This window comes from Danio rerio, chromosome 20, assembly GCF_049306965.1.
Source record: "Danio rerio strain Tuebingen ecotype United States chromosome 20, GRCz12tu, whole genome shotgun sequence".
Taxonomy (NCBI): domain Eukaryota; kingdom Metazoa; phylum Chordata; class Actinopteri; order Cypriniformes; family Danionidae; genus Danio; species Danio rerio.
The window spans coordinates 12,951,585-12,978,958 of record NC_133195.1 but is presented as its reverse complement, the minus strand read 5'-3'; the positions used below and the strand labels follow the sequence as shown (position 1 = coordinate 12,978,958).

At 42.9% G+C, this 27,374-nt stretch overlaps 1 protein-coding gene across 3 annotated transcripts in view; it reads right to left on the bottom strand.

Moving 5' to 3' along the window:
• Positions 1 to 214: 214 nt before the first annotated feature.
• Positions 215 to 27,374, bottom strand: part of zgc:153383 — a 65,560-nt gene continuing 38,400 nt past the window's right edge. For 2 of the 3 annotated variants that reach the window (XM_005168092.5, XM_073933232.1), the window contains one exon: positions 215 to 950. In XM_005168092.5, the coding sequence (XP_005168149.1) occupies positions 747 to 950 (204 nt within the window). In that variant the 3' untranslated portion in view covers positions 215 to 746. Of the gene's footprint in view, positions 951 to 16,848; positions 18,473 to 27,374 lie in introns of those variants that run through there. The other variant, XM_005168094.6, reaches the window with a different exon arrangement.

The window sequence follows — 27,374 nt, the reverse complement described above, 5'->3', positions numbered from 1 at the left end:
GGTTATATAAATAATTAAAATCTCTTTAATGTAAAATGGCTTCTTGAACATGGGGCTACATCATCATTGTAAAGATGTTGTTGAAAAGGGGCTAAGAATATACACTGAACTTTGAGGAAATAAGCTCAAGCATTATTAAGCACAATATTCAGAATTCAAGTACATTTCAGATCTAAATATTGTTATGCAGTCTAATAAAAAGTAATACTTAAAATACAATATTGTAGGTTTTTTTATTCATGTTTAACACAAAATGGTAAATAAAAAAAATTATATTTTTGTAAAATCAAGTAATTGTTCAGTACAAAACAATAGCATTACAAATATTGAGCATTAAAAGTATATTAAATAAAAAAAACCCTGAAAAATCAGTTTGAAGTATGTGTCTACTTATTAACGGTAAAAAATCCATTAAATACTTCATTACAGTATTATTAATAATAACAATAAATAAATACATACATAAATACATGTACAGAGTCAAATAAAAACATTTTTTAGTGTAATCTTGTTAGTGTATAGTGGCATATCTTGACAAATTCCTTTTTAGACTCGTCATTAGCACCATAATAAGTATATACAATATTCTTTCACTGGTCCACATTAAGTGCAAAAAGGGAGTCAAAGACAGAAGTAAACATTAAGACATATGAGATCTGTTTCAGAACCTGATTTGAAATAAGTGCAGTAATAATTAATAAAGACTGGTATTTAAACCACAGATTTATGGCAAACTACATCTGTGGTTAAGTGCAAGTAACAACAGCAGGGATCTGATCTGTGTCGTGTACTAGTGAGGACTGAAGGTGCACCTCATTGGTCACCTGTACTTCATGTCTGCTGGTCTCCGGTTGGTCAGTTTTAAGATCTTCGTCTTCATCGTTTCGCTGCTCTTTAAACAGATGCTCTGCCTCTTCAGAAAGATGAGTATCTTCATTTCTGTCCTCCTTCTGTTAACAAAATCAAACAACATTATTTAAATAACAATTCCCTTTTGTCCTTCCTGCTTTGCTACTGTTCGGACGTCTTTGCCGACTGCTCTGCTCCTTGCACTCTTGCTTTTATATTTTATACTCTAATTTTAACTTGGGCCTATCAGCACAGTGCTCAAACAACACAGCTTGAAGATCAACATCGAATCTATAAACTTTCTGAAATACAAATTTACCAACAAGAGTGGAATTATCGTCTAAACAATCCTCCCGCTACCAGCTACTTACATTCCTGAGATGGAAACACGGCTGTGAAAATGGCTCTGGATCATATTGATTTAGAATCTTCCAGCTGCACAAACTGCCACAAACTTCTACAAAAGATTGCAGTTCTTGGAAAAAAAAAGTTGCTTGCGATCAAACCAGAACTCCCAGATAACACAGGACCGCTTCATTGTGGAATCTCACAGCATACAGCCGGTGAGTCCTATAAATCTACTCCAGCTACTGTTTTGAGAACAGAAAAACAGAATGAAACTGTTGAGAATGAAACTTGTGGGGTCAGATAACAAAGGTCATACGCTGCTGCATTAGCGTGCTTTACCCCAAATACAGCACGGACTCAAATACAGGTTCAGAACAGATATGAAGTTTTCAGTAATATGGGTGAAGAATCCCCAAAATGTGATCAGACAGAGATCACATGACTCAGCAGCTAATTCTGCACGGAACAGAGGCACAAGGCCGACAAGACAGCGACATTCTGCTCCTATTAGAAGCATTTTAGCAATGAGACCAGCCATGTGTAAGTACATTTAGACTTGCTTTCAGTGTCTGTGTATGGTTCTAGCTGTAGTGTAGCTGCTTTTCAGCTGTTTGTGACGATTTTGTGACTCTCGAGGTGTGTCCAGCTGAATCCAATTAGCTAGTGCTCTGGGTGTCCAGCTGAACTCAATCAGCTAAGTTAGTGCTCTGGGGTGTATATAAGCAGCTATTCTCACCGCAGCAGCGGTCGTGACAGCCTCGTGTAAAGACTGCCTCGTGTGAAGACAGACGAGTGTAAAGACCATCGACTCTACCTGCGTGACTCCACCGAGCAAAGACACCGACAAAGCACTTGAGTACTGTACTTTTTTATTATTTTTCTTTATCCTTGCACTAGTTATTGTTTGTATTGCACTTTCATCATGTGTTTACTAATTCCTGTTGTTACTAACACTCGCAAAGCATGTAAGGTACGCTCTATGCGTAATCCTCACAACCTTCGTTCAATACAAGTATCTGCTATTTCACAATTCTCTCTCTCCCTGGGTGGGACGGGACTACTGATTTCCAGAGCATGGAAATTTACTCAGAGACCGTCCCTGACAAAGATCAGCTCCTTTGAATTCTACGCAGTCACCATTATCCACCCCTTCTACATAAATGTGGCTGTCATCTACCGCCCACCTGGTACATTAGGTCACTTCTTAGATGAACTGGATGTTCTTCTCTCATCTTTTTCTGATTATAACACTCCCTTGTTGGTGCTAGGTGACTTCAACATCCACATTGACAGACCACAAGGTAATGACTTCCTGACTCTGCTTGCCTCTTTTGACCTCAAAAGAGCACCTACTTCTGCTACTCACAAATCAGGTAATCAGCTGGACCTTATTTACACTCGACATTGTTTCGCTGACCAAACACTAGTAACTCCACTACACAAATCAGATCATTTCCTTCTGTCTCTCAACATCCACATTACTCCTGAACCACCACACACTCCTACACAAGTTGCCTTTCGCAAAAACCCAATAGACTATCCACCATTGTTTCAGACTCTCTTCCTCCACCTTGCAAAACTGTTACACTGGATACTAACAGTGCCAATGATACACTCTGCTCCACACTAGCATCATGTCTAGACAGACTATGTCCTCTTACATCCAGGCCAGCCCGTGCCAGTCCTCCTGCAACCTGGCTCTCTGATGTTCTCCGTGAGCATCGCTCAAAACTTCGGGCTGCAGAAAGAAATTGGCAAAAAACTAAAAATCCTGCACACCTCATAACATACCAAACTCTTCTGTCTTCTTTCTCGGCTGATGTTACTTCTGCAAAACAGTCATACTTCCATCAAAAAAATCAACCAATCCTTGCCTACTTTTTAAAACATTTTTCTCCCTCTTCTAGCCTCCTCCGCCACCCGCATCCTCCACAAAAACTACTGATGACTTTGCTACATTCTTTTACACCAAAACGGCAAAAATCAGTGCTCAATTTACTGCACCTACTACAAACAGGCAAGATACACCACCATCACCACACACGCTCACTGCTTTTTCTCAGCTCTCTGAGTCTGAGGTGACCAAACTTGTGCTATCTAGCCATGCAACCACCTGTCCGCTTGATCCCATTCCCACTCATCTATTTCAAGCCATTTCTCCTGCAGTCATACCAACACTGACTCACATAATCAACACATCTCTTGACTTTGGTTTATTCCCCACTTCATTTAAACAGGCTAGGGTAACCCCACTGTTATAGAAACCCAACCTCGATCAAACGCTACTTGAAAACTACAGACCGGTATCCCTGCTTCCATTCATGGCTAAGATTATGGAAAAAGTAGTGTTCAATCAAGTTCTAGACTTTCTCACTCAAAACAACCTCTTGGACAACTAGCAATCTGGCTTTAAGAAAGGCCACTCAACTGAGACTGCCCTGCTCTCGGTCGTGGAGGATCTCAGACTGGCTAAAGCAGACTCCAAATCATCAATCCTCATCTTGCTGGATTTGTCAGCTGCTTTTGACACTGTAAACCACCAGATCCTACTATCTACGCTTGAGTCACTAGCTGTTGCAGGCACGGTTATTCAGTGGTTCGGATCTTACCTCTCTAACAGGTCATTCAGGGTGTCTTGGAAAGGAGATGTGTCCAACCTACAGCCTCTAAACACTGGGGTACCACAGGGCTCTGTTCGTGGACCACTTCTCTTCTCCATCTACACAACATCGTTGGGATCAGTCATCCAGATGGATGGATTCTCCTACCACTGCTATGCTGATGATACCCAGCTATAGACTAAAAACTCAACTATTTTAGTCTCCACTTTCCTTACTAATATGCAACTACAAAAAAAAATTACTGATGCTTTCCTTCTTAGACTTTACACACCTGAAACTTGCCTACAGCACTTATTCATTGTTGCTCTTATAGTTATGTAAATTGCTTCCTTGTCCTAATTTGTAAGTCGCTTTGGATAAAAGCGTCTGCTAAATGACTAAATGTAAATGATCACAGCTGAGATAAGAACATTGATTGTTTGAGATTCAATAATTAAAAATTTTAGGAGCAGAGCTACTATGACTAACTGATACCCTCATGCAACAGTTTCTGCGGATTATCATCCATGTGGGGAAGAATGATCTTTAGAAGGAGCAGACAGAACTGCTAAAGACAGATTTCTGTGAGCTCTTGGAAACAGTAAAAAAGATTGAAAATTCAACCGTTCATCAGTGGACCACTCCCTGCAAGAGGGACAAATGTGTTTTTAAGGCTTCTTGGCCTAAATGTATGGCTGAAAGAAAACATGTAACAGGAAAGTACAGAATTTCATTGACAACTTCAATATCTTCTGGAACCAAAGACAACTGTTTACATCAGACGGCCTTCATCCAAACAAGCTTGGTGCAAAAGTGCTAAAGGACCACATCTATTTCTCCCTCCATCATCCATCAGCTGTGTATGCCACTGAACTCAACCCAAATGGCACACACACAACTAGAAAATGTCCGAATGACTACAGGACTTTAAATCAGCTCCTGAGTGTACTTGTGGCTGACGCATCCTACAAAGACAGCATCCAGATCACTGACAACGGACAAACTGCCGTCTGAGCCCTGCACACTAAGCTCAACACAGGCAGACTGTGATTCATCTGAACAGCATCAAGTCTCAGCATTCATTGATGATCTACAGGAAAACAGCCGGGTAAACATATCTCAGCAGCCAGAAACCCCAGAGACCCACAGCCTCTGTCACCAAACACTTTCTCATTGTCACCTTGCTCGCCTCTTTTGAATTTTTCAAAAAAGATGGAGGATCTGGTGTTTGCTGGAACTAAACTCTTAACACTGCACTGCAGCTAGCTCCCAGTTAGCAACCAAAAATCAGCAGGCCTCACACCCATCTATAAGCCCACCTTGCCCTACACCTAGGAGAGGCCTCAAGTTTTAAAAAACACTACTTCAACTGGTGAACTTGAAAACTGCTATTGATGTGTCTCGGGTGCCTGCTTAGATAACAGTGTCTTAATCAAATTTTTACAGAACAAACAGGAACCCAGTGTGCCTGTAGCTTTCTCTAACCAGATATGCGTTTTATTACGTAACAGAAAACCAAAGATTTCTTCAGGTCGTATAGCAAATCATTCAAATCTAGTGTCAATTAAATGTAAACCTGAGACTACTGTAGAGAAAACGGCTAAAACTGTTAAGTTAGCACTTTTAAACATCCATTCACTTAACAATAAGTCACTTTTAGTCAATTTTAGCAACACAAATTGCCTATATTTTATGCTTTTGAATGGAACTTGGCTAGATGACAGTTGTAGCGCAGCAGTTCTGAATGAAACAGCTCCTCTAAACTTTGATTTATGAGTGTTTGCAGAGTTATTTGTCTTTTGAATTTTTTGAGTATAGCACTAAAGGGTGCTCCATGCATTTTACTGATCATTATCTACAGACCACAAAAATTATTCTCCAACTTTTATTGGTGATTTTGCAGAGCTGTTATCAATAGTAACCTTTGAATTTGACTATTTTACGATCGCTGGAGATTTTATCTTTCACATTGATAACCCCGAACTCAATGCTGCAAAAGAACTGCTGACTGTTTTTAATATTTTTGATCTGACTCAGCAGGTTCAAGGACCCACACACAATCATGGGCACTCTCTTGATCTACTCATAACTACACATTTCATCGACTAATATTAAGGATGTTGCACTGAAAATTTGCATCTGATCATTTATGTATTTTCTTTGATATATTGATCAATCCAGCTATTAAAGACAGATCTGTCTCTGTCAGAAAGAGATGCGTAAATGAAAACACTAGTGAGCAGTTTATGAAGGCCATATCGCTAGCACCAAGCATATCTGCAGACTCTGTTGATTATCTACTTGATTTGTTTAACTCTAAAGTTAAGATAGATGACATTGCACCTAATAAAGTAAAGAAGATGACTGGCAGACAGAAAGCACTTCGGAGAAAATCTACAGAAATTCAAATGATGAAAAGACTGCAGAAACGCTGAGTGTATGTGGAGGATGACAAAACTAGTAGTCCATTTTAATATCTATAAAGACAGTCTTCATGCTTTTAATGTGGAACTAAACACTGCTTGGCAGACTTTCTTTTCAAGCCTTATAAACAGCAACGTAAATAATATTCATTGTATAAAATCCCTGATGAACTCTCATTTTGATTTACTGTGATTTACTGTGCAGCATCAAGACATTTCAATGGAAATCAACAGAGTCTTCGTCCTAGCAGGATTCTGAGAATTCCTGGACATCTGGATGACTTTGTACTGACTTCCCAGCCATGGCAGTTAGTTTCACCCACTTTGCAAGATGATTTGCAGCATAGGCATGTTAGTGAGATTATGTCTGATCCATATGTGGAATATGGAACTTCTACCTTATCTACTTCTCCCTATAGACTTGGTACTGAGACTACAAGGCTACGTAGAGTGGAAGAATGTGTTTGGAATGTACAGATGTCACTACTTCAATGTGTTCCTTTTGCTGCCATTCATACCGTGGCGACAGAGGTAATTGGTGCGCCAGCAGCTTTGGACTGCTGGGTGGCACTTTAACCACAGATATTCAGCTTTGCCTTTTCACAAAACTAAATAGACGGTTCTGTGTGTGTACCTTATGTAATGTGATGTGTTAATTTTAAATATAATTTTGTTTTAGTTTTCTTAGTAATAAACGTGCTCTTACACTTTACTGTATGAGTACAGTACAGAGAAAGAGGCACGCGGCACCAGCATGCAGAGAAAGAAAAAAATCTGCTTATTTAAAAAAGCACTTTATGTGCACAATAATAATATTAATACTAATAATACTAATAATACTAATAATAATATTTAGCTAATATATCCATAATGCCAGGATGTGTGGTGCGTTGACTGGATATCTAGGTCAAAAGCAAAATTGTTACCTGTTGCATGGCATAGCCTATAGTGTGGAAAACTATAATTAAATGCTTTTAATTATAATTCTATAACTATATATTCGCTTTTATTAAATGCTTCTCAACGCCTGCATTTCTGTTGTACGACTAAAAATCTGCAGCAAAAAGGTTATGTCAATACGCACACACATTTGGGTAGAATGAGATAGAGGAGATATGCCATTCTGAAATATTTAACACTGCTATGTCAAATGATGTTTTTTTTCTCCTAAAGCCAATGCGAATTGCTGTGGCGGGAGAGCAACATATATTGTATTGATTGATTTGCTCTGAAACACTTAAAGGTTGTTTTTTTTACTATAACCGAATTTGCACCACCCCTTAATTATTTTCTAAAATAAAATGGACTTATCTATTAAGTTTCATATAGCCTAGGGAAAAATATTTTTCAAGTCTTTCTGAGCATTTGGGCTGAATGTTTGATGGCATCAACTGAAATAGGATGTTATATAATACGTTTGACAGAGTTATTACCGGAATCATTCGAGGTTACAGAAGTAACCCTTCGTTCCCCGAGGAGGGGAACGGAAGTGCTATTAAGTGGATTTGATCTTTGTGAAAATCCACAAAATGGGAGGATTCGGTTCAGAAGCCGCTTGTCTGAAAGAGTATTGAACAGGCCAATGAATGCAATGAATTGGCAGCGTAAGCTTGCACAGGTGTGCTTCATTGCCAATTATCCCAGCATATAAGCACACCTGGAGCGAGCAAACGCCATCCTTTTAAGCTGAAGAGACTTTCAAACAGCTAAACACCTCGGGGAATGAAGGGTTACTTCTGTAACCTCGAACGTTCCCCTTCGGTTCGGGAACTTCAGTGCTATTAAGTGGATTTGATCTTTGTGAAAATCCACGAAATCGGAGAACTATGGAAAGCGCCATAATGACTGCACCTTACCAACGCCCCCGATGAGGGGATAGTCAAGCAAGCGTGACGCACCCACATCATGGGAGGCGCGGTCCTCCAACGCAGGGGCGGACTTGCCATCTGGCAGACCGGGCACTTTCCCGTTGGGCCGACGTACTTTTTGATCGTCTTATGATCTGATCGACCCAAAAATGGCTTAGCAGGCTATCGTTTTTTTCTGCCTAATTGATTGACGCTGCTGTGATATGTGACTCTCTGAAAGTAGATGCTTTTTTCCCGGACAGACAGACCGGGCCGGCCCATGTGACACTCTGCAGCCCATTGGCTCTTTTCGGTATTGACATTGGGCTGGCCCAATCACAAACTCCTATTTTGGACTCCGTGTGAGCGTGCGTCGTCTGTGTGTATTTGTCAAAAAAGTCGAGAGTCAGAGAGAAGAAACGCAAGGGAGGCGCAGAGAAATCGCGGGAAATACACCGGTGTTTCATTTAGCGATTCTGAAAAGTTCTCCGTTCATTCTAGTACACGTCTAAAATGTAAATCACGTGACCACACACTCTGCCAAGAGCTGCAGCCAGTGGGTTTCCCTGGGTTTCAGACCACCGCGGGTGAGCATAAACCCCAGGTGAGAATATAGTGCATGTCAGACAGTTCATCTGCTGGATGATCTCATCTCACTATAGTTGTTAAACGTGATATTATATTCATCTTGTTGTCTCTATCTAACAATTCTTATGTGTTTTGAATCACTTGTTCTCAGTTAACTGTTTTGGCTGAGTGCAAAGATAAGCTTATATATATTACATACACTGATTCTGCACATTGACTGATTGCTTACCTTTATCGTTTAAATTTAATGTACGTTATATTGTTATAATGGCCATTATTGGTTATTAAAACTGATATTCTGCAAAAGAGACAGGGTAAAGTTCATTCTTTTCAATGGAAAAGAAAGGAGACAGTTATATTTAAGCCCTGTTTTGTTTTAAATATGCAGAGTGAAGATGATTCTCATATAAATATATAGCTACACGAGGCTGTTTGGTGTCTGTTAATCATAATATCAAAATGAAACAAATTTTACTTATATTATGTCTTTATTGTTTAGATAGTGAAACAGCAAGCAGGATGAGGTGAAAGAGGTTAAAATGTAACACTGTTCCCTCTGAAGATTTACCCATGCATTATTAGCTGGCAGTTTTTGTTGTCTTTATTATTGAATATAGGCTGAGTGAATAGTGTATCGAATAAGCTAAATTGGCTGGAGTGTATGAGTGTGTGTGTGTATGGGTGATTTCCAATATTGGGTTGTGGCTGGAAAGGCATCTGCTGCATAAAACATGCTGGAATAGTTGGCAGTTCATTCCACTGCGGCAACCCCTGATAAATAAGGGACTTATGCGAAGAAAAATCAATGAATGAATAGTGTATTTTTTAGAACTCAACAAATATCTTTATGGACAGTAAACAGAAATTAAATTTAGATTAAAGTTTGTACTTATTTATTTATTTCACATATATGGCTTTTGTGTTTTATAGAATATGAGTTGATAAAAATATTGGACGTGCATAAATAGATAGCATTTTGATTGAATTTAGTGAGCCGCTCTGGCCCAAAATGCCAGGGCCGATTTTTTTGCCCCAGTCCAGCCCTGCTCCAACGTGTCCCTGGCCCTAATTTATCCTACTTCAACAGAAGTCTTACGGATTTAGATATATTTTTTGGGAAGTCGTGAGCATCTAGATAATTCTAGGAAATACGACAGTACGTTGGGAAGTGTGCAATCCCGATAGGGAGGACGCTGCGGAGGCCATCTGTTACCCAAGGGTGGATAGATGGCAGAATTTACATATGGACTAGCCATAAAAAGGGGGAGTACGCATAGCAGAGAGTGGTTAGCGGAGAGGGAAGACACGGGTCCGCCCAGGGGGGGACTTAACCGTGGCGGAATAAGCATATGGGATCGCCTAGTGGGGATCACGCATAGAAGGCACCTATACACAAAACGCGGGCTGACCAGCGGGCAGACCAACAATGTAGTGGGCCAGCAGGTGACTCCTCTGCTGAGTCAGTGCTGGGGGCCACGGAGGAATCTGCAGGGCTCACCTGACGGGGAACTTTATTGACAGATAAAAAGGCGCACGTACCTCCGTGTTAGGGAGAATGGCGCAGCAAGCGTGTTTCAACACCCTACTGAATTGTTTCCTCAATCACCAAGGGTTACCTAATACCCTTGAGGAAACCGGCTCCACTCGCAGATTGTAAAACTTTGCAAATGTGTTGGGTGTCACCCAGCCCGCAGCTTTACAGATGTCTGTTAGAGAGGCGGCGCATGCGCGCGCTCGAGAGGATGCGAAGCTCCGAGTGGAGTGCGCACACACTCTCGGGGGACGCGGCTCACCTCGGCTGCGAGGGCGAGATCCTAAGAGGGCATGAGAGGGGGCGGGGTGGATTAATTCGCTTAGCGCCCCTGAGGAACCGGATGATGAGGTTATGCGTTCCCACGGTGCTGCCAGCCAGCGCGTCATGAAAGCGGAGATGGCAGCCACGTAACCTTGAGTGTGGAGGGCGACAGCCTGCTCTCCAGCTTCACTCGGCGTAAAGAAAGCACAACACTGATCTGGCAATTTACGGGGATCTTCTCTGCGAGAGAGGGAGAGAGAGGGAGGGGGCTCTAGCCCGAGTGACGGTATTAGCCACCGCAGTCGGAGGTTACCCAAGTCTTCCTCGCGTCTATGGACCTCCAAAGATCGGCGAGGGTGCCAGATGGTGCCCTGTCCCTGAGAGAGTAGGTGCTCTCTCGAAGGGAACTGCCAGGGGAGGGCTATCGCGAAGGAGAGCTCTGACATCCAGGTCCGGTTGAGCCAGAGGGGCGCAACCAGCAACCTGTTCCTCATCCTCCATGACTCTGCACAGTAACTGCGCGAGCAGGCTCACTGGGGGAAACGCGTATTTGCGCATGCCCTGAGGCCAGCTATAAGCCAGTGCATCCGTGCCGAGAGCACTCGGTCAGAGATAGAACAACTGGCAATGAGCGATCTCGGGGGAAGCAACAGATCGATCTGGGCTTCCCCGAATCGCGCCCATATCAGCTGAACAGACTCGGGGTGGAGTCTCCATTCTCCAGGACGTAAGGCTGCCGTGAGAGCGCATCTGCATGGTTGAGCTTGCCTGAATATGAATGGCGTGCAGCGATTTCAGCCGCGGATGACTCCAGAGGAGCAGACGGCGGGCGAGCTGTGACATGCGGCGAGAGCGCATACCCCCCATACGGTTGATATACGCCACCGCCGCCGTACTGTCCGTCCTGACCAGCACGTGTTGCCGCTCCAGCACCGGAAAAAAATGGTGGAGAGCGAGGAACACAGCTCCAGGCGATTTGCCAATGCAACTGGGTACCTTTTCACAGGTCCGCAGCCGCATGCCCACAACGCACAGCCCCCTAGCCCGTGTTGGAAGCGTTTGTTGAAACGACAAGACTGGACGCCTGTCCTAGAGACACCCAGGCCTGTAGGAACGAGGGGTCGCTCCAAGGGCTGAGGGCGCGGCGACACAGCGCAGTATCAAAGACTCGGTGTGCGCGCGCGTGCCATGCGTGTCTGGGGACTTGATCGTGAAGCCAGTGCTGAAGTGGTCTCATATAGAGTAATTAGAGCGGCATTAATCGGCTGCGGATGCCATATGCCCCAGGAGCCTCTGAAATAGTTTCAGTGGGACCACTATTTTACTATCAAGCTCTCTCAGACAGTACAGCATCAGCTGAGCGCGCTCTCCGGAGACTCTCTCATGGTGACCGAGTCCAGCTCCAGCCCGAGAGAAGAGATCCTCTGCACGGGGGCGAGTTTGCTCTTTTCTCGGTTGACCTGAAACCCCAACAGGTGGTTGTGCCGAAGCACTTTGTCTCTGTGCATAATCAATTGCTCCGAGAGAGGGCAAAAATCAGCCAGTCGTCAAGAAAATTGAGTATGCAGATGCCCGCGAGCCGAAGGGGTGCTAAGGCACCCTCCGCGGGCTTGGTGAGGACCCGCGGAGACAGAGAGAGCCCGAAGGGGAGGGCTTTGTATTGCCAAGCTCTACCTTCAAATGAAAACCGCAGAAACTGGCGGTGGCGAGGAAGAGTGGAGACATGGATATACCCGTCCATCAGGTCTAATGCTGCAGACCAACCCGGAGGATGCGCTTCTGCGTGAGCATTCTGAACGGCAGCTTGTGCAGACAGGGGATCTAGGATTGGCCGTGACCCACCGCTCTTTTTGGGCTTGATGAAGTGTGGGCTGTAAAACCCGCTCTCCATATCGGCTGGAGGGAGCGGCTCGATTGCATCCTTTGCCAGGAGGACAGCAATCTCCTCTCGCAAGACAGGGGAGGACAGGGGGCTGACCATGGTGAATACACACCCGTGAATTGGGGGGCCGTTTCGCGAACTGGATCGCATAGCCGAGTCTGATTGTGCGTATGAGCCAACGCGAAGAGCTGGCCCGCGCTAACCAGGCAGGCAGAGCTCTCGCTAATGGACTCATTGCTACAATCGCTGACGTACCAGCAGTGGGGCAGCACGGAGTGGGTGTGCTCATCCGGGAAGCGCGCGAGTCCGAATCTGCAAGCTAGAAAGCATAGCATCCCAGACTGGCAGATTTCAGGCTGTCTCATCCGGGGAGGTGGAAAAGTGCTCTTTCATGATGTTTTCATGGCAGTAAAAAGTGCCGTTGGAAATGGGGCCCCGCCCTCCAGCGGGGAAAGAGCAAGTTCCCTCTTCTCCAGATGGCCTGTCCCAGGGACGCTTCGCGGTCCGTTGCCGGACTTAGCGGCGTTCTGGGCAGGGAGGGCTGCCTGCTTCCGAGGTGCCCGACGTGCTCGCTTCGCCAGAGGCGTGTGCGGGGGCGGAGCAGCTCTTGTAGGCGGGCGCCTTCGGCGAGGAGCAGGTATGAATGGCACGGCGGGCGGAGCGGGCTAGGGACCGCCGATAAGACATCACCCATCAACTGCTCTCTCACCGCCTTGAATTCCTGGGTGAATTCACAGACGGTGTCGCCGAACATGGCTTGGGATATGGGGAAGTCAAGAAAGCGGACTTTGTCGACTTCGCGCATGACAGCCAGGAGTGGCACTCCTGGATTACTAATGTGGACATCGTCCTCCCCAACTTACAGGCTTTGGATGGGAGACGAGGCGGACCCCGCCAACAAGAGGCGCCGCGCGGATTGACCGCCACGTACCCCCTGGCTGTTCCACCGTCAAAAGTGGTGAGGGTGGAGGGACACGCAGCACGAGCAGAGAAAAGTGCTCTTAAAGATCACGTGAGCCTACTGTGCACCTCCGGGAAGAAGGGAATGCCCCTCTAGTCGGTCCGGCCGCGGAGCTGGTGGATAAACCATCTCCAAACCACGGCCGAAGCAGCCCTGGAAAGCACGGCTAACATGTCCGTTTCAGGATCCCTAGTGACAGCGCTCACCTGCCCGGAGGGGGCGAGCGGGTCTGGATCATCATCGGACAATGAAAGCCCACCCTCCGATGCCGCGGTGGACGTCTGGTCTCCGGTGTCATCGGGCGTAAGGGCTACCATCTGTTAGACGGATCGCTTCCCCCGCCTGAAGCTTGGATGGAGCGCTTAGAGGAGCGGGAGGTCTGCGGGCCCGTGGGCGACGGATTATCTCTCGCTGAAACCCTCAGATCTGCCCGAGTGCCCGCTGCAGAGCAGGGGACAACTGGGGTGGTTCGCCCCTTTGCAAAGGCTAGCCGCGATCTTTACTGCGCAACAGTCATAGCATCGCAATGACAACATGAACTGCCAGCGAGCACCGCATTAACATGCTGGACCCCCCAGGCATGTAACGCAGTGCCCGTGCCCATCATCCGAGGACAGGAAACCACCACATCCAGAAACGCACAGTCGGAGCGCCGTCCTGAAAAGGACGAGCTGCATGACTGTGTTGCTCTTTCTGTGAAGATTGCAACTTTATACGCACCGCTCTGGAGGACCGGACCCAAAGAACGCCAGGCAAGGGAGAAACCCAGCTCAACCATCTGCAGCCGCGTGTACACACTCTGGACCTTGAGAATGCTCTCGTTCGCTTAGAATCGCTGGTCACAGCAGGAGTAACCCTCATCGACTCGATCAGAAAGTCTCTGAAGCGAAAAGGATGGCGTTTGCTCGCTCCAGGTGTGCTTATATGCTGGGATAATTGGCAATGAAGATAACCTGTGCAAGCTTATGCTGCCAATTCATTGCATTCATTGGCCCGTTCAATACTCTTTCAGACAAGCGGCTTCTGAACCGAATCCTCCCATTTCGTGGATTTTCACAAAGATCAAATCCACTTAATAGCACTGAAGTTCCCCAACCGAAGGGGAACATTGTGTTGCTGTTGGTTGAATAAACGAATATAATGAATGAAAATACATTGGCTTATGTATATAGACATTTAATGTAGCTAATTCGGTGCAGTAATGTGTAATTTGTTTGCTTCGCTTGTCATCATTTTAATAGTTTCTTGATGGTGCAATGGTGTGCTTTATCTGTGTAATTCTGATGCGACATTCAATCTTCTTTCCGCTAAACTCGCACTGTCCTCTGTCCTAAGATGTAAATGGGCTACAGTTCTCTCTGCAACTTTCAGGTTTGAGGTGGGGGAAGTGGACAGAAGCAATTCCAATGTATCATCTCTGAAATAATATTAAAAAAGGCTGCTTGTGCAGCATCTGTTTGTAAAGATTATTACCTTATGTTAATTATTATTATTATTCATTCATTCAATCATTCATTCATTCATAGATTTTCTTTACAGCTTAGTCCCTTTATTAATCTGTGGTCGCCACAGCAGAATGAACCGCCAACTTATCCAGCATATGTTTTATGCAGTGGATGCCCTTCCAGCTGCAACCCATCACTGGGAAATGTTTTAATTATTACTTGAGCCACATTAGTTATAATGTAAAATGCCATAACGATGCTTTATCTGCGTGATTCTGATTTGACATTCTTTATTCCGCTAAACTCGAACTGTCCTGAGTTGTAAATGGGCTATAACCCTATTGAGACTTTAAGGCATCAATGTGTTCTCTCTGCTACTTTCAGGTTTGAGGTGGGGGAAGTGGGCAGAGGCAATTGATATGTAGCCTATCATCTGTAAAATAATAATAAAAAGGCCGCTTGCGCGGCATCTTTGTGTAAAGATTATTACCTTATTTTTATTTTATTATGCATTCATACATTTCTTCATTTTCTTTTCGGCTTAGTCCCTTCATTAATCTGTGTTCGCCACAGCGGAATAAATCGTCAACTTATCCAGCATATGTTTTACGCAGCGGATGCCTTTCCATCTGCAATCCATCACTAGGAAATATTAGTAGTAGTAGTAGTATTATTATTGATGTTGTTAGATTATTTTCTGTAGCAACCCTTGTAATCCATGCAGTGTTTTTTCCATTAAAGCACAATGATGCCCATTAACACCTGACAGACAAGCATTTGGTTATGAGATGGGGAAAGGGGTATGTTGCCACTCTCAATTATTTTCACAAACATAGATACACAAAATCCAAAACTTTGGCATAGGACGGATGGCATAACCGTAGCAAAACCTGTGCATTTTAAAACAAATTCGTAGTAGTGTAAATGGGGCCGTATAAAAATGTATGTTTCCATGCGCAGCAACTTTTCCACGTGGCCATAAAGCCTCACCCGACAGTTATTTTCAAATATGCACAACGCGATCCAAAACAAAAGACATGCTGTCCCCGTCATCCTTCCAGACAACTTCGCTTTAAACTGTATTGAGGTCCCATTTACACTGATAATTAAAAATTATTGGAGGGGAATAAAATCAATATTTAAAATCTCTGTACATAACAGAAATATAAACAATGATAATGAAACAATAATAGTGTATTTGTATTATAGTGGCGGAAATATATTTTTGGACAGACCTTGTCAAAAGTGAGCGGGCACTTTAACTAATAAAAAATATAGCACTTCAATATATAGCACACAGCAGTTTTATATCAAACGTTGATTATATAAAATATACTAGGCTACATTTTGATAGTAAAATAATTAAACGATGGCTGTTATTTCTTTCAGTAGGCCTATTCAAACAGTCTTATTTCACACGCAAGGTGACTGAAATTGAAATTAAAATACAAAAAATACTGAGCCATCACTACAAGTAGAAAAATAAAATAAAATTATATTTTAAAGGAGAACATGGTTGTTTCTAAAAAAAAAAAAAAAACTGAACTAAAGCTAAATTATATAAAAATAAACATGTGCGACTCAATTTGTTTAATTTGCAGAACTTAATTTATTGTTTATTATACCTTTAGTGATGTGCTTGAGGTAGGTCAATTTATTTTTATGCTTTTGATGAAGCAGCATTCAACTTAAGCTCTTTACACTATGCGCCAGACCATTTCTCAGTGTTTCGCTGCAATTTCTTTAAATAAAGAATTTTTTATATATATTATTTTATATATTATTTTTTATTTTTTATAATATTATTTTATAATATTATTATTTTTCATTATTTGTTTATTATTATGTACAGTAATTGAGATATAAAATGAGATAGTAAAGTATAATCAACAACAAAAATGTTAATAAAAACATAAATGAAAACATTTACATTTACATTTAGTCATTTAGCAGACGCTTTTATCCAAAGCGACTTACAAATGAGGACAAGGAAGCAATTTACACAACTATAAGAGCAACAATGAATAAGTGCTATAGGCAAGTTTCAGGTCTGTAAAGTCTAAGAAGTATTAGTAGTATTAGTATTTTTTTTTTTTTTTTTTTTGGGTACAGTTAGTGTGATATTCAGAGAGGCAATTGCAGATTAGGAAGTGAAGTGGAGACTAAATAGTTGAGTTTTTAGTCGTTTCTTGAAAACATAAATAAAAAAGCTTATTTAATAACTGTCTTAGTTCTATCAAAATAGCAAACACTGAACATCTCTATATTTAGGCTAAAAGACTGCTTTATTTATTTATTTAGGCCTACTTATTTGTACTGAATGTTTGTACAGTAGCTAATTTACTGTAAACACCCTTTTTTCTGCTGTAAAGTTGGCCATTCTAACAGTGGGCTCAATTGAAATTTGCCAGGAGCGGCCAGGACTAGCGGAATTTCAGATGAATTGCAGTTTTAGTTACTTCCGTATTGGCTTCCTGAGGAAGAGCGGGAGGTTGCCGCTTGGTACCGAGCTGCACCCAGCAATCCATCGGTTCATGTACCTTCTATGACTACTGTGCCAAGCAATGCTGTAAATACTAATTATGTGGACACTCTTTATTTGATGCCTCGTTTCTTAGAGCCTCTTCCACTGCGATCTGTACACTATTCAGATCAATAAACTGGGAGATATCTGCCTGACAGACCCCCAGAATCCATATCTCAGCAACCGTCATATGCAGCACCATTCTATTCTAATTGTACAGCCAGCAGTTCAAGTTCCAAGTATAATGGAAATGGCTATCGCTTCCTCATATGGAATACCTAAACCTAAGCTCATCAATTTCACCACTGGAAAGGAAAGTGATTTTGCGCTTCTTAAGAAGGGACTTAATAGTTTACTTGGCCACCACCTTCATCTGACAGAGGACTATAAATTTCAAGTGCTACTTAGGGGTGTGACGATAACCGCCATAATAAGATCTCAACCGTGGTGATGTGGTTATTACAGTCATCACCGCCCATTTTTTGTTTATTATTTATTTTTGCTAGTGAATTTTTCAGGATTGTATAGAAAAACAGAATAAACTAAATAAAAATAATAAAAGACCTAAATATTTCCATTTAAACAGTTGGCAACTTGTCATAACTTTTCTGTGCAACAGAATGCGGCTTAGAGAAGCCTTTACGATTAATTAACTTTGACGAATTAAAGCGCAGTTAAGTTAAATAAGCTAATCGTTGCATCCCTATTAATGATATCAGTGCATTGTACAAAAGGCATTTCCTAAAAAAACATATCCAAATGTATTCGGCTGTCCGCAACACTCGCTTATGGTGACTCGCGCTCTGTGCAGCCTCTGCAGCTCGCGCTGTATTAAACAGACGCACGTCACTTCATTACTATAGCGGCCGTTTTTCGACTGAAGTAAATTTATTTTCGATGTCTTGGTCACAGTATTTGGAAAGCCAGAACAAACAGCCTCGGGGGCCGGGTTCGGCCCGCGGGCCGCCAATTGAATAGCCCTGCAGAGCATTAATTATAAATCCTTTTTTTCCCGTGGAGCGAAACAAACTCTACACAGTTGTGTAGCGGATGGGGACGCACATAAATATACAGTTCATATATTTTTGTCGGAAGAAAAATATTTTTGCACAATTTGTATCTTAATTTTTGTCTGTTAGTGATCTACAAAATAAACAAAATAACGAATAACCTTTAAGATGAGGCGATGTGCCTCCAGGTCCGCTATATGCTGCAACCAAAACACAAACATTGCTTGCTAAATACAATTATAATATAAATAAAATAAAAGTGAAATATTTAGTTTCGAATAATGTATCTTTGTAAACTGTATGATCATAATGAATTGAGCAGCCTATATCATAACTGTTTAAGACAAACATTCATTGATCAGTGTTACCACCTCAAATGTCTAGGGCTGAGGTTGAACATAAATGGTAAAGAAAAAAAAATAAATAGTTGGCAGGTTATGATTAAATGGCCTTAAAGGTTATTTTATTGTGAGGAGGAGGAAAAGATTGTATTTACAAGAAAACAAAGTAATGAAGCGCAAAAAATTGCTTCAGGGCTGAGCAAAGCCAAATCAATAAACAAAATATTAGCTAACTCCACCTAGAAGACAATTAACCTAATGAGCCAAAAGACCTGCTGAACATATATTACAAAAACTACCCTTAGCCTACTCCTTAACTAAATCAAAAACAGGAGAAAGTGTTAGTTCAAAGTAAATGGGACTTAGCATCTACGGTGCTCAGCTCACAGCTTTTTATAGGTGTGTAACAGTCACAACAAGGAGGGGAGTAGAAAAATGTGAAGAGCACCTTAAAATTCACAATTTATGAACAACAAGAAAAGCACTACAACAGGTTTTCAACAAGAACGCCACATTCTTTGAAAGCTCCCTGTTTCAGACTCTCCCCCGCGATATGACTCAATCGGTCTCTTTTTCGAAAGATGCTGCGTTTTCTGAGCACCAACTACAGTTCACGCACACAGCACGTCCGATTAGGTTTATTGGGGTTACCTACAATGGATTAATCCTTAACGTCCCTGCTATGTAGTGTATATATATATATATATATATATATATATATATATATATATATATATATATATATATATATATATGCACGGTTAACCGACTTACCACTTGATTTCTAGCTTTATCAACGCGGCACTTGATTTCTAGCTTCATCATCACAGCCCTAGTGCTACTTGATCATCTCAAATTGCCAGCTGCCTTCCAAATAGCTAAACGATATTTGTATGATCCCATGCCTAGTCGAGCTATGCAAGCATTAAAGCAGCAATATGGCCAGTACTGACAACTGGTACAGGGAGAAATTTGTAACACCCTCCGTACACCTTCCCTGAGACCAGGCAACACTCAAGGTTTTGAGGATTTTGCTTTATCTGTTAGCACTCTTGTTGGTCTCCTAAATACATTGGAGGGGTCATCCAGAGTCGAGCTTCTGTGTGGTTCCCACGATGATAGATTGCTCACTAAGCTACCACCTTCTTATAGAGATAGCTTTGTGGAGTACTGTATGTCCAAAGGCATTCTCCAAAATGGGTCTGACAGAACATACACTCTTCCCCAGTTTGCAGAGTGGCTGGAGAACAAATCACAAGCACTGCAGATATCGAGGCGACCAGCTGAGCTGTACAGTACAGATAAACCCCATATTGATACCAGAGAGCAGAAACCTGCAGCTACCAAAGGTGAATTCCACAATCTACTATGGCATAGATCACGCTACTGCAGGTCCCTTCACCTCATCTAACTCATTGTTCCAGACAAACAAAGAACAGACCAAGGTTGAGAAACGTGAGGGTTTTAAGCCATATTGCCCCTTCTGCAAAAGTCAGGAGCATTACCTCAATTCCTATTCTGAATTCATCAAATTAAATGCTGCCCAAAGAATTGCATGGATAAAATACAATAACCAATGTTGGAAGTGTGGTAGAGAGCATGAGCCTGCAAAATGTACTCTGAAAAAACCCTGTTCTAGTTGTGGTGAGCAGCACTTAACAGTTCTACACGATACTGCATCCAGCATCAACAAGAGTGTATCCGTCAATACGGTACCCTGCACGGTCTGCCTAGATCAAATTACTAACTCTGGCAGAGTCATGTTGAAAGTGGTTAAGATCAGATTACATACCAAAGGTAGAGTTCTGGACACATGCTATTATGGACGATGGATCAGAAAGGACCATCATACTGACCACAGCAGTACATTACTTTAATCTGGAAGAGACAGATGAATCACTCGCCCTTAGAACAATCAGACAAGAAGTTGTCGAATTTTACAGCAGAAGATCTGAACATTTCAAGCAGTCATGCCCTGTGAATGCTCTAGAGCACAAGTTTGCCCACTTGAGAGACATTCCTATTATACCTCTCAAAGAGGTACAGCCAATGCTACTTATTGGCTCTGATTACCCACACCTTATAGCACCGATAGCTCCATTGCTCATGGGTCCTTGGGTAGTCCTATTGCAGTTAGTACAAGTTTGGGCTGGGCCATATAGGGACCTACAACATTTCTAGACCAGCCATTGGAGGTTACATGTCTGAACATCTCAATGTTCCATTCTCCCCTTCAAGACCTATCTCATCATGTTGAAAGGTTATGGCAAGTAGACATACTGCCCTTTCAGCCTGTGAAAGACATGACACAATCCAAGCAGGACAGAGATGGTATTACAATGCTGGAACCCAAAACCAAAAGACTGGAAATAGATGGAGTTTCTCGCTATGTAACCCACCCCTCTCTTGCACAAAGGAAATGCAGAGGACTTGCAGGTAGGTCAGTCATGGCTCTTCCAAGAACCACTAAGAACCATTTAAAACAAAACCCAGAGCTAGCAGAAGTCTACAACAAAGAAATTAACAAACTTGAACAGGCAGTATATGCAGTAAAACTCACTCCAGAAGAGGCTAAAGTTACAGAGGAATCATAGTATATTCCCCACCACCTTGTATACCACAACAGTAAAGCCCCTGTAGTATTCAACTGCTCTTATCAGTTCTCCACAGATTCTGTCAGTATCCTGAAGTTCTAAGTGGAGACATTAGGTCAATGTTTCATCAAGTGTGCCTACTTTCAGAAGACCACCAGTTACTGAGCTTCTTATTGAGAAATATGGGTGTAGTGATCAGCGGTAAAGCCAGGAACTTGTGGAAATTAATTTCCAATATAAACAAATGCTGCAGAGTTAACACTAAACTCTGACCCTTTTCTTAAGCTCATCAGAAAGTGGCAATTGAGACAGTGACCATCTGTCTTTTGTTTATCTGAAAGACAAAGGTGTTAAGTGCCCAGAACTTGCTTATTGATCCAATCAACTTTTGACATCGTCTCAAACTCAGAGACACACATGGATCAGTAAACTTGCATTTCACAAAAGAGACACAAATGGAAAATGTCACTTCATACACCTGTATATTCAAATGATCATGTATATATTTAATATGCACTGCTTGAAATACTTCACTGTATGAAACTTTGCTTATTAAGGTTTATATATGAATGCTTGGGTAAAGATCAACATTACATAGCGATGTTTAGACATAGTGAATTATGCATAGGAAAATATTTAAGACTCTTAAATATTATAATGGTTAAGCGGTGGATTATGACTATGCAAATGCAGGCCACATTATGAATGACACCTCCCAGTGACCAACTCACAGGATCATCCAATCACAATGCTGGATATGAAAGCTGACATCCTTCAATCCCGCCTTCCAGAGAAAGTATTTAAGACATTCTCTTAAACAAAGAAAAGGCTGTTATGGGTGGGTCCTAAAGAGTGTGTGCAGAAGAGTGTGTCAGTTAAGGGTGTGTTAAGAAGAGTGTGTGGTAAAAAGTGTGGTCAAAGTGTGGTTCATGGTGGTTTGTGGGGTTCTGTCCTAGACATCAGAACTTTTGCTGCGTGTTCCAGCAAGGATTTGGTAATTGGATTCACAGTGCTTTTTATAAGGCGTCTTAAAACCATCGCATCAAGACCACCACCTCCAAAAATCTGCGTGTCCCAGATTTCCAGGAACTCTACCTTCAAAGAAAAGGCATCGGCGTGTTCCCGACATCGAACCACCACCTCCAGAAATCTCCAATTTCTGCGTGTTCCAGAAGATACAGATTTCTACGCTCAAGGAAAAAGACGTCGGCGTGTCCCCGACATCAGACCACCACCTCCAGAAATCTCCAATTTCTGCGTGTTCCAGAAGATACAGATTTCTACGCTCAAGGATAAAGACGTCGGCGTGTACCCGACATCAGACCACCACCTCCAGAAATCTCCAATTTCTGCGTGTTCCAGAAGATACAGATTTCTACGCTCAAGGATAAAGATGTCAGCGTGTTCCCGACATCGAACCACCACTTCTAGAAATCTCCAGTCTGCGTGTTCCAAAAACTACAGATTTCTTCCACTCAAAGCTCAAGAGAGCCAAGTCTGCTCGTTTCATGCTTCAAGATCTGTAGAAAGATCCAACTTCTTCCATCCACTGCATCAAAGGCAGAAACGTAAATATTCCACTTTCCAACCCTTTAAAAATTAGACCTTGGCATAGTGTGTTTCAGTATAAAATAAATAAAAAAAATTAATTAGATGTTTATAACTGATATTCTTTAATAACAAAAACTTCCTTAGTTTCTTGTTATTGTAAAATAAGGTTTACCTTAGCTTAACTTAATCACCTTCATCACTCGCCTATGCACTTCATTTATTGTACATTTAGTAATTGTAGTTACCCTTGATTACTATTTTGTTAATAAATACACATTTAATACAGTTGTGTCTTCCTTGTGTTGATAATACAGAAAAAGGCTCTACAAGTCAAACGATCTCATTATCCTTCAGATTTGGCCAGATAATATACTCCTCATTTCTATAATTTAACTAACAATATTTTATTGTTAATTATTTTGACAGTGGAAAGCTGTCTGGTGCCCCGTTTAAAAGGAGTTATTTATCTGTTATTTCTACATTAATTGGTGCCCCCACGTTAGGCTAAAATATCAATATTAATATCAATACCTAAATATTGATTTTAATATTTGATAAATCCAATTATCACTACATGGGAAAAGGGAGGAGTCCTGACATTTATAAATGGCATGTTCTTCCATTTGGCACCACATGCTGCCCTTGCTGTGCCATCTACGCCCTTCAGCGCCATATCACAGACCATTGTGAAGGGAATGAAGAGGTAGAAGACTCTGTGTTAAACTTATTTTATCTGGATAACTCAAATCAAATCACTTTTATTGTCAACTAATCAGCAGCACGTGTGCTATGATGAGTGAAAAGCTTAGGTGCTGGCTCCAGTAAGAATTGAGATATTACAAATATTCTGATCTCTTCGACAATTCAAACATGAGCCGAAAACAGAGACAACTGACTCCACAACCCAGCAGGTGGGAATGCGGGAAAGAACCAGCTCCCGCTACATTTACATTTATATCCCCTGAAACTCGACTTCAACCACCCCAACTCACACATATGGTCATTTCAAAGTCTGAATGTTCTAAATTAACCCAAGTGACTTTATCTATCATGTTTTGTAAGGTGTTGGTTTAGGAGAGGATTGAACCCGGGTCTCCTGGACACAAAGCTGGGGCTTTTCCCAGTTGAGCTAACTCCTCACTAGATGAACCCAAGAGCAGAAGAATAATAAGGGAACCTGAGGCTTTGGTTTCAGAAAAAATAAACAGATGATCTTTACTAGAAAAATAGAATTCAAAAGTACAACAGAAATAACTGAAGCCGAGCTTCTAGTAAACAGGCAAAACAAATTAGACACAAGGGTCAAAAAACACAACAGTAGAATGTCACTTAGCTTCTCTAGACAATCTGGAGAACACCGGGTGGTACTGGCTCAAGACTGAACACAGTAGCTTGTAACACACACACTTATATAGGGCAAGACACAGGTGTTGCAAATCAAGCTTGAGTGGTGGCACACAGCAGATGGTGAGAACGTGGTGCCATCCACTGTTCAGGAGGAAGCATGACAATTGGATCCTGTTGTGCAAGGAGACAGGAGCACCTCCTTCAGGTCAGGAGGAGGAATGCAGCTTAATGAGTTCTTACAGGAGCCTCTCCTCTAAGAACGGCTCCTGACGTTCCTCTGGAGCTTCTTTGGGCATGATTGAAGTCAGTGATAAGCACTGGGTCCAATATATCCTTAGCCGGCACCCATGACCGCTCCTCTGGGCCATAGCCCTCCCAGTCGACAAGGTACTGCACCTTCCCACGGACCAGTCGAGAATCCAGAAGCCTGCGTACTGTGTAAGCCGGTCTACCCTCAATGATCCGGGGTCTTGGTATGGGCTTGCTGGGTGGGGAGAAAGAGGAACATACAACAGGTTTTAATTTGGACACATGAAAGGTGGGGTGAATCCTCATGGACCTGGGCAGGAGTAGCCGGTAGGATACAGGATTTATCTTTCGGAGGATCTTAAATGGACCAATATAGCGTGGGGCTAGTTTGCGAGACTCTACCCGAAGAGGAAGATCCCTGGTTGAAAGCCACACTCTCTGACCTGGGCGAAGTGTGGGCCCTGGCCTTCGGCGATTATTTGCCTGTCTCCGCTGTTGCTCGGTAGCTTTTAGTAAGGCTACTCGAGCTCTCTGCCATGATCGTCTGCATCGGCGGACCAGTTGTGTAGCAGCAGGGACACTGACTTCTGGTTCCTGTCCTGGAAACATAAGGGGTGGGAAACCATACTGGCACTCAAAAGGAGACATTCCTAGGGAAGAGTGGTAATGTGCAAGGGTGTTATGTGCAAACTCAGCCCAGACCAACCGGGAGCTCCAAGTGGTTTGATTGTCTGAAACCAAGCATCTCAAAGACCTTTCAATCTCTTGGTTTACCCTCTCTGTCTGGCCATTGGATTGGGGGTGAAAGCCAGATGAGAGACTAATGGAGGATCCAATGAGCCGGCCAAATGCCTTCCAGAACGTGGACGTGAACTGTGGCCCCCGATCGGAGACCATGTCCTGCGGAAAGCCATGGATCCTAAACACATTCTGCATGAGAAGCTCTGCTGTCTGACTAGCTGTTAGGAGTTTGGGCAAAGGGAGCAGATGACATGCCTTAGAAAATCTGTCCACCACCACCAGAATGACTGTATTACCTTTGGACTCTGGTAGGCCTGTAACGAAGTCCAACGATATATGCGTCCATGGATGTTTAGGTATAGGGAGTGGGTGCAGCAGGCCTTGAGGTCGGGTTCTTGGTTCCTTGTTTTGTGCACAAACAGAGCAAGCAGCAACAAAGTTGCGGACATCCTTTTGCAGTCTTGGCCACCAAAATTTCCTCTGGATGAGCTTGTGGGTTCTAGTAGTCCCAGGGTGCCCCGATTGGAGGGAAGCATGAGCCCACTGCAACACTTCAGAGCGTAAATGATTAGGTACAAAGAGACACCCTGGAGGACAATTACCTGGCACTGTCTGTGGCTGTGCTCTCCTGACCGTCTCTTCAATTCCCCACTGGATTGCGCCAACCACTCTTGAGGTAGGTATTATTAGTTCTGGTGTGGTCTCACTGTCTAGAGACCCAAACTGCCTTGACAGTGCATCTGGCTTTGAGTTCTTTGAGCCTGGGCGATAAGAGAGAGTGAAATCAAAACGATTAAAGAAAAGGGCCCAGCGAGCTTGCCTGGAGTTTAATCTCTTTGCCTCTCTAATGTAGGTGAGGTTCTTGTGGTCAGTCCAGATGAGAAATGGATGTTTGGGCCCCTCCAACCAGTGTCTCCATTCTTCTAATGCCACCTTGACTGTCAAGAGCTCACGGTTCCCAATGTCATAGTTCCTCTGTGCTGGTGTAAGCCTGTGAGAAAGATAAGCACATGGGTGAAGCTTGTTATCAGTCTTACTTCTCTGAGAAAGGACCGCTCCTATGCCTATGTCAGAAGCATCAACCTCCACTACAAAAGGAAGCTCTGGATCTGGAAGAGCTAAAATGGGGGCAGATGTGAAGAGACTCTTCAGTCTGTTGAAGGCCTTGTTGGCCATCTCAGTCCACACAAATGACTTGGCCGTCTTCTTGGTGAGGGCAGTGAGGGGTTCTGCAATGGAGCTTAAGCCTCTAATAAATCTCCGATAAAAATTGGCAAACCCCAAAAATCATTGTACCTCTTTAACTGAACATGGTTGTGGCCAATCCAGTACTGCCTTAATCTTGCCAGGATCCATCTGAAGGCTACATTTGGATACTATAAACCCAAGGAACGACACTTTGGAGACATGGAATTCGCTCTTCTCCAGCTTAACGAACAGTCTGTGTCTCAACAACTGGGAGAGAACCTGCCGGACATGTTGTACATGCTCTTCATAGCTACTTGAAAAAATAAGTATGTCATCCAAGTAAACGAAAACAAATCTGTTCAACATTTCCCTGAGGACATCATTAATGAATGCCTGGAAGACAGCTGGGGCATTTACAAGGCCAAAGGGCATTACCTGATATTCATAGTGGCCTGTAGGGGTGTTAAAAGCGGTCTTCCACTCATCTCCTTCCTTGATCCTGACCAGATGGTAAGCATTTCTGAGGTCCAACTTTGTAAAGATAGTGGCGCCCTGCAGTATCTCAAAAGCAGTGTTCATTAGGGGTAATGGGTAACGATTCTTAATGGTGATGTGATTCAAACCTCTATAATCAATACAGGGTCGAAGACTCCCATCCTTCTTGGAAACAAAAAAGAAGCCTGCTCCTGCCGGTGAGGTTGAAGGGCGAATGAAACCACTGTCTAGAGCCTCGTTCAAGTATTTCTCCATGGCAGTTCTTTCAGGAATGGAGAGGGAGTACAATCTACCTCGAGGTGGGCTTGCTCCAGGTACAAGTTCAATAGAACAATCATATGGACGATGCGGGGATAATGAAGTAGCCTGAGACTTACTAAAGACTTCACTGAGATCCATGTATTCTTGGGGAACTCGAGACAAACATGGAAGAGGAACCTTAAGTGGCTCTGGCAAGGGGGCTGGAGACTCGAAAGTTAATGGCTTGAGCTTGGGTATTACCCGCACTTCTGTGGTAGGTATGGATATAGTGTGGGTTGAGGGTGATCTGGAGGGATCAGGCTGAGGTCCAAGAAATGTCTCCAGTGGCTCGAGAG